The 7815-nt window shown below is 40.8% G+C and overlaps 1 protein-coding gene across 1 annotated transcript; it reads left to right on the top strand.

The window, feature by feature from the left end:
* Window positions 1–635: 635 nt before the first annotated feature.
* On the top strand, window positions 636–5075 carry LOC101313849 (protein NLP8-like). Its single transcript, XM_004289228.1, has 3 exons — window positions 636–3617; window positions 4290–4340; window positions 5030–5075. The coding sequence occupies exon 1, from the start codon at window positions 636–638 to the stop codon at window positions 3612–3614; it is 2979 nt and encodes a 992-aa protein (XP_004289276.1). The 3' UTR covers window positions 3615–3617; window positions 4290–4340; window positions 5030–5075.
* The last annotated feature ends 2740 nt before the right edge of the window (window positions 5076–7815 follow it).

The following is a 7815-nucleotide window of genomic DNA, read 5'->3' as shown; positions in this document are numbered from 1 at the left end:
TGGTAGGGGGTTTCCAATTGGGGAGCTCTGAAACTTGATCCTGAATCTCGGTGTGGTTTGTCTTTACTTCCTTCAATTCTACCCATATCCACTTCCAAAATCCACATACAGACACAACCCGCCTTTACTTTCTTCCGAAGCAAAACTCACCTTGTGAATTGGAACCCCTGTCGTGTTCTGTCTGCTTTTTGCGGCGGTCATTCGACGTCGGCAGACACACCCCCAGTGTTTATCACTTTGAGGTCAGTCAGTTTTGTCTCTTGACTTTTTGTTCTTTTTATTTTCAGTATCATAATATATGGAAAGGTAGAGACTTTGTTGCAAAGATTGAAACTTTTACTGTAAAGGTTGAGACTTTGTTGTGTTGGGTTTTGTGGGTGTAGAGTGAGTTGGGTAATCTGAGTTGGGTTTTGAATATGAGGGAAATCAGTGTAATATTGTGTAGTGGGCAGTGCAGGTTTTGTGCCAATTTTGAATTGGCCTGAAATCAGTTGCTGCTTTTGGTTCTAGAGTTCTTGATTTTGTGTTTAGAGAGTGTGGAGGGGCAATTTGATGGTGGGGGATGTTTTGAGCAGCTATTGTTGTTGTGTGGTGGAGCAACTCTAACAGTTAAGTTTGTTTCGGGAAACCCGGATATGGAGTACCAGTTTTCGACTAGGCAGGGGAAGGATCAGGGGTGTTCGTCTTCTGGAGGTGCTGCGGTGGAGGGTCTGGTGGGGCTGGATGGTGAAGCGAGGAACGTGATTTCAGAGGATATATTTAACAACATTGCTGAGCTTATGAATTTTGATACTTATGCTGGGTGGTGCAGCAGCCCGGGGACAATGGAGCAGATTGGAGTGTCGTATCCGTCCGTGAGTTATGCGCCTTTGGATGCATTGAGTTTTGCGCAACAGAACGGTGGAGCATTGGCTGTGGCTGAAGATGGTGGGTCTTCTTTTGATTGTTGTGATAAGATTGGGTTTCAGCAAATGGACACCACCCAGTTCGGGGCGTCAACTGATTTCAACCACGCTCATGATGCAGCTGCTAAACTGAAGAATGGTTTTGTTCAACAGAATAATATCATGGATACGGCAGACTATGTGATCTCCAGACCACATGGATGGTCACTTAATGAGAAGATGCTAAAGGCGCTGTCCTTGTTTAAGGAGTCTTCTGGTGGGGGAATTTTGGCGCAAGTATGGGTTCCAATGAAGCATGGTGATCACTCCTTCTTAAGCACTTGCGAACAGCCCTATTTGCTTGACCATGTTCTTGCTGGGTATCGGGAAGTGTCAAGGATGTTTACATTCTCTGCAGAGGAAAAGCAGGGTTCTGTCCTGGGGCTTCCCGGCCGTGTATTTGTCTCCAAAGTTCCAGAGTGGACATCAAATGTTAGCTATTACAACAAGGCCGAGTACCTGAGGGTGGAACATGCTGCTGATCATCAGGTCCGTGGATCAATTGCCCTGCCAGTTTTTGATATGAACTCTGAAATGTCATGCTGTGCTGTGCTGGAACTTGTCAGTACAAAAGATAAACTCAACTTTGATGCAGAGATGGAGATAGTTTGTAATGCCCTCCAGGCTGTGAAGTTGAGGACCACTACGCCTCCACGAATTCTTCCCCATTGCCTCTCAAGGAACCAAAGAGCTGCTTTAACTGAAATTACTGATGTCTTACGAGCTGTGTGTCATGCGCATACATTGCCCTTGGCTCTCACCTGGATTCCTTGTTGCTACTCTGATGGTGATGGAGAGGGAATTAGAAGAGTACGTGTTCGAGAGGGTATTACAAATTCAAATGAAAAATGCATACTATGCGTTGAAGAAACAGCTTGTTATGTAAATGATAGAACAATGCAAGGCTTTGTGCATGCATGTGCAGAACATCATCTGGAGGAAGGAAATGGTATTGCTGGGAAAGCACTTCAATCAAATCACCCCTTCTTCATTCATGATGTTAAGGTGTATGACATATATGACTATCCACTAGTTCATCATGCACGCCGGTATGGTTTGAACGCTGCTGTTGCAATCAGATTGAGGAGCACCTACACCGGTGACGATGACTATATTTTAGAGTTTTTTCTGCCTGTCAATATGAAGGGCAGTTCAGAACAGCAACTTTTGTTAAACAACCTCTCGGGCACCATGCAGAGAATTTGTAAGAGTTTGAGGACTGTATCAGATGCAGAATTGACTGGGGTAGAAGGCTCCGACAATGGGTTTCAAAGGGAGGCAATCCCAAATACCCCATCAATCCCCAGGAGAAATTCTCAGTCACCGTCATCAGATAGTGAAATGAAGTCAGCTGAGAATATACCCTCTAATGTATTCAATAGAAAAGATGGTGGAGTTGAAGTAGATTTTCCTCCTGAACATGCACCAAATGGATCAAGAAGGCAGGCGGAAAAAAAGCGTAGTACAGCAGAGAAAAATGTGAGCTTGAGTGTTCTACAGCAATACTTCTCTGGGAGTCTCAAGGATGCTGCAAAAAGCATCGGAGTCTGCCCCACTACGTTAAAAAGGATCTGCAGACAACACGGGATTTCTAGATGGCCATCTCGTAAGATAAATAAGGTGAACCGTTCCCTGAAGAAAATACAAACTGTACTTGATTCTGTTCAAGGGGTGGAAGGAGGATTGAAGTATGACCCAACCACTGGGGGGTTTGTGGCTACTGGGTCCATCATCCAAGAATTTGATGCTCAACAAAATCTATTCTTTCCCGAGAAGAATTTGCCTGCTCAGAATATTGTTCCTGTTCCCCAATATCCAGTTTCAGTACCTTCAATGTCTTGTAAAGATGGTGAGCGTTTTGAAATTAAGTTAGAAGAAGATGGCTGTTGCATGAATGGAGGTACGCCGATTCCAACTGCTCATCAGGAAAAGGAAGAGGTAAAAAAACAGAATATCTCTGTGGTTGATTGTAGTATGAATTCCAAGCCGATTGCAATTGATTTTGGGTCATGCCAGCCGACTGACCATGACACCATGCCTCACAATTGTCCTGAAACTGATTTTGGGGTCTCTTATCTGGTAAAAGAAGTCAATCGATGGGGTCAGAGCAACGACAGTCTAACATTAGAGAGTTCTGGCTGCCATTTTGTGCCTCAGAGCTCAAGCTCCTTTGTTGTTGCTGATGAGATGGACATAGGGGTAGACAGAGATGGGGGGAATGTTAATTATAACCAGCCTACTTCTTCAAGCATGACAGACTCGTCGAATAGTTCTGGTTCAATGATGCATGGCTGTTCCTCAAGTTCTCAGAGCTTTGAGGAGCGAAAGTACCAAGTCAAAGAAACAAATGTTGAGATTGGATCAAAAATCATTGTGAAAGCTACATATAAAGAAGATACGATCAGGTTCAAGTTTGAGCCTTCTGGTGGGTGCCTTAAACTGTATGAAGAAGTTGCAAAGAGGTTGAAGTTGCAAGATGGAACTTTCCAGCTCAAGTACTTGGATGATGAACAGGAATGGGTGATGTTAGTAAGTGATGCAGATTTGCGGGAGTGTCTTGAGATATTGGATGACATTGGGACACATAGTGTTAAGTTTATGGTTCGTGATATACCTTTCGGTGTAAGCAGTTCCGGCAGTAGCAATTGTTTTCTGGCCGGGGGATCATAGCAGGTTGGAAGATGCTCAACTTTAGAGCATGTGAGATTTTCCTTTTGTAGTATATGGCTCTAGGTTTCTTTCAAAAAAAAAAAAATGAAGATCTTTATGATTAGTTCTTATAGATAAAGGCATGAATGTCGATTAGGCAGGGAAGGCTTATTATAGATTGATGCCTGGGAACCATACTTAGGGGGGTGGGGGATTCTGTGCTGTCGTTGGTTGCACCCTCTTTAAGCTGGCTCTGCATCTTATCTATATAAGATTTGTGTGACAATCCGTCAGTGTACGAACCTCTGGTTAAAGTTTAAATGAACAGATGTTTTTAATAGATGAAGTCATGGAAATCATGATGGTGTAGAACAGTCCTTGCCCGTGCTTGTTTTTTTCTTCTTTTTTTTTCTCTGCTTCAAACAAAGTATTTGTGTTATCATTGCTCTCTTTTCTTCTGCATGGCATGTCATAAACCTCACATGGAATCTTGAAGTCCTGGTCCCCCACTTGGATATTTTTTTTTTCTCCAATTTTTATTCAAAGAAGAGCTCAAGAAGTGGCATTAATATTCTGATTCTGCATATGGGAATATGCAAGGACATTGTAGTAACAGGCTAACAGCATTGATATTGTCTCAACTTCATTTTATACCTAAAGATACTAAATTTGCCTCGGTATCCTTTTCTTTAGCAGGTTTGCCTTCAGCATTTTTAGAGATCTCGGATACTGGAAATCGACTCACCGGTTGTTCTAATATACTCTTACTTATGGAAATATATCAAATTATCATTGCTTCTACTAATTTCATGTCATTTTCACCCATGACACCCCTAGCATGGAATCATGGATAAACAAACCATAATTAAGGTCTTTGAAGCTGCAAAACAGCAGTTCTAACTTGTTTTCTTGAATCTCTTGTTTACTTGTAATAAAATATTCAAATTCAGATTACTGATACTATAAACTGACTATTCCATTATGAAAACCTCCATGGCTGAACTATAGGATAGCATCTGTATATTGACTGAAAATTTACACCTTATGAAATATCAAGGTTTGTGAATCCACATTAAGCTACTAGCTTTACCATATCCCATTAGATCTCTCCTTTTACCTTTAATTGATTCTTTTTTCCTAGTGAAACTATCCTCACTATTAACTTTTATATTGGAGTTTTTCTTGGGTAGCATTTTCTTCAAATTTCACTTACTGGAAGATGAACGGTAGCGGATTGTTTTGAATGAGATCCAATAGAATGGTTTATCAGTGTGGAAGGCTCTGGCAATGATATTTGAATTCATGTTCCAATTTCAGAAAATTGATGGGGTGATGGAATTCAATTAAATTGTATGAGTATTCACTTGAATCTTGATTGCTCACTCACTCGAGGTTTTAGTTCTCATCATTTTCGTATTTATTTGTTTATTTTGCAGTTAATGGCCTCATGTTCTGGATGCATATGATAGTACCATAGCATTAATATTAAGTCCAGGTTTCTCAGATACCTTTTGTGGGACATTAACACGAAAATGTCTAGAGTACTCGAGCTTGTTACATTAATGTAGGAACTTTGAAGGAAAAGAGTCCATGTTTCGAGTGCTACTGCAAGCGACTATGAAAGGTACTATTGTCATCTTTCTGTTCCCGCATCTGTTTCCATGACAGAACAGAAAATCTCATACATATAAGATTTGTGTAGCATCTGACAGTCCATGAAGGTTTTGTTCTTAAATAAGGTGTTTTGCCTATTTGTATTAAACAATGAAATTGTGCAAATTATGAAGGGCTATGGCGCCATTGTCTTATATTTCTCTTTCAAGCAATTCCTTTTATCATCGTTGTCCTTTTTCTTGTACATTGAATGTCGATTTTAGCTCAAAAAGTGGTACGTATATTTGTAGGATACCTGTTCTCAGGGGATGCCTGATGCTTCTAATTAGATACGTTTTTCAATTTTAATTCAGAACAAGAGCTCAAGAAATTGAATAGTCAGAAATTAAAACAGTAGGTGTTGGCAATGATGTTTGAATATTTTATCACTAACTAGGGAATGCGTGTCCCCTGGTTGGTTTTTAAGTGACGAGCTACTTCACCTAGCATCATTCTAAATTATAATTCTTATTCTGGTTTTCTTGATTTGAATATCATGGATGGGTTTCTCTTCTTGAAAGGTAGTGTATTGATCCACTACTCCTGGACATGAGTGAAGAACACTTTTAATTTCAAGCTTTGAGACACCAGTTGGATATGAATAGTTGTTCCTCATATTTGTGATGACAAGCATGCCTATTCTCTATATGTTCTTATAGAAAATATTACAATGCGAAGTTTGGATTCAGGCTTCAAATTCAGCACAAATTGAATAACTAATTTCCATCATATAAGTATCCATCTTTAAACTTATTTAGCCTGCCCTGATGCTCCTTCCATTTATCAGTTTCTCTCTGCAAGAGTGATTGTAATTTTATCTATACCACTAGCGGGAAATGGAGGTCTGGTTATTGGAGAGCAAGATGGTTCGAGTAGTGCATCCTCTTTGGAACTGCTTGGTGGCAAGAAAAACTTGGAAGCTTACTTTCTTAGCTGATGTTAATCATTCTTGGAATGAGAGGTTTTATGAGCTTCTTCCTGCGTGTAGCTGCGGTGGCAAGAGACTTGGGGCTGGAGTGGTTGTGTCATCACTTGGAACCTATAGGATGAAGGATTCATGGAAACTAGTGGCTGTTCGGAGCAAGTGCATGGTGGGGTGCATACGTGAAGGCAGGCACATTGGAAGATGGGGGAGGCTGGAAGAGTTGCATAATGAGAGGGTGGCTGTTACCAGGCGTCAGCTGCAATGGAGGTATCCAAACCCCGGTTTCGTCAAACTGAATGACCATGGTGTGGTTATCTCGGAACTTGGCCGGTTTGGAATGGGAGCAATTTGCAGAGATCATCATGGGGTGTGTTTGGGTGTGCTTGCTACGCCGGGGACTGGTTTCCCTAGTTCAATGACATGTGAAACCATGGCGTCATTTCAGTACATCGTAAAACAGGCGTGCATATTTGTTTCATTGGACTAAATAAGACTGTGCTAAATAAAGAGTCCAGTTTAGTTAGTACTATGTTTGGTGTTAGTGGGTACTAAAATAAATAAGCTTACGTAACATATTGTTTTCATTTTAGCCTCCTTAGATGGTGTTATTGTGGATACTTAAATATGTCATCCTTAAATAGTACCATCATTCTAAACCATAAACCAAACAAACTACCCTCTAATCTCATGCAACACTAAACATGGGTTAATATTAATACATCTTAAAACACCCCACATGACAAAAGTAAGGATGACTAATATAGCCCGAGTACCAAACGTGCACGCAATGTCTTTACCTTATCCTACCAAAAGTGGCTTAGTCAAATCGTAGTCGATGAGAAAAGTAATTGAGTTTGAAGTTTGTAATTTCTTACCGGCTTTTTTTGGCGGGGTTTAATGAGGCAGGCCACTACCCACACCATTGATGATCCAACCTCATGAACACCAGGACGCTAGGAAAATAGGACTGCCTATGTAGCTGAGCAATTGCAATTTTGTTTAGGCAACGGTTAAACTATTGACCTTCTTCCTTCTCAGGAAAAAAAGAAAAAAAAAACTTGACCTTCTTCAGCTGCTAAGTTTTGCATGATCCGTCAGAAATCTATCAACATGGAGAGGGATGTTGTTGTCATGTATCTCTCAGTCAATGCATGCTAGGTCCAACAGGCAGTGCCCCAGGTGTTTGGCCGGGTGATTTCATGTTGGAAAGAGCTCCAGTGACATTGTACAATATTTGCAAGAGAAATTCAGTAGCATTCAAATTTTGTTTTGATTATGGTAATTGGTTTATAAGAAGGTTTGGTGATACCACTCCAAATGGATGCTTCTGCTCCTACCTCTGAGGTTTCTCATTTTTCTTCTTTAACGATCTATGATTATTATTATTATTGTTGTTGTTGGCAATGACAACACAGAAAGCTATGAACGACGTAGAAGGCCAAAAATTGCAATTTGGACTTTCCCCTCTTGGTCAAACCTTTTTTGCGCAACCATGCTTGATCCCCTTGCAGGAGGCAAGAAAACATGATTAACTGACCCCCAAGTACATGGGAGATGTTATGGCCGCTCGTCAAATTATGTTTTCGAATTGCCAATGATTTCGCATTGTCCTAAAGTTCAATTGGAGTAGCTCAACAGGAAGTA

Source organism: Fragaria vesca, linkage group LG1 (genome assembly GCF_000184155.1).
Source record: "Fragaria vesca subsp. vesca linkage group LG1, FraVesHawaii_1.0, whole genome shotgun sequence".
In the NCBI taxonomy this organism is placed as follows: Eukaryota; Viridiplantae; Streptophyta; class Magnoliopsida; order Rosales; family Rosaceae; genus Fragaria; species Fragaria vesca.
This window is presented reverse-complemented; position numbering and strand designations above follow the sequence as displayed.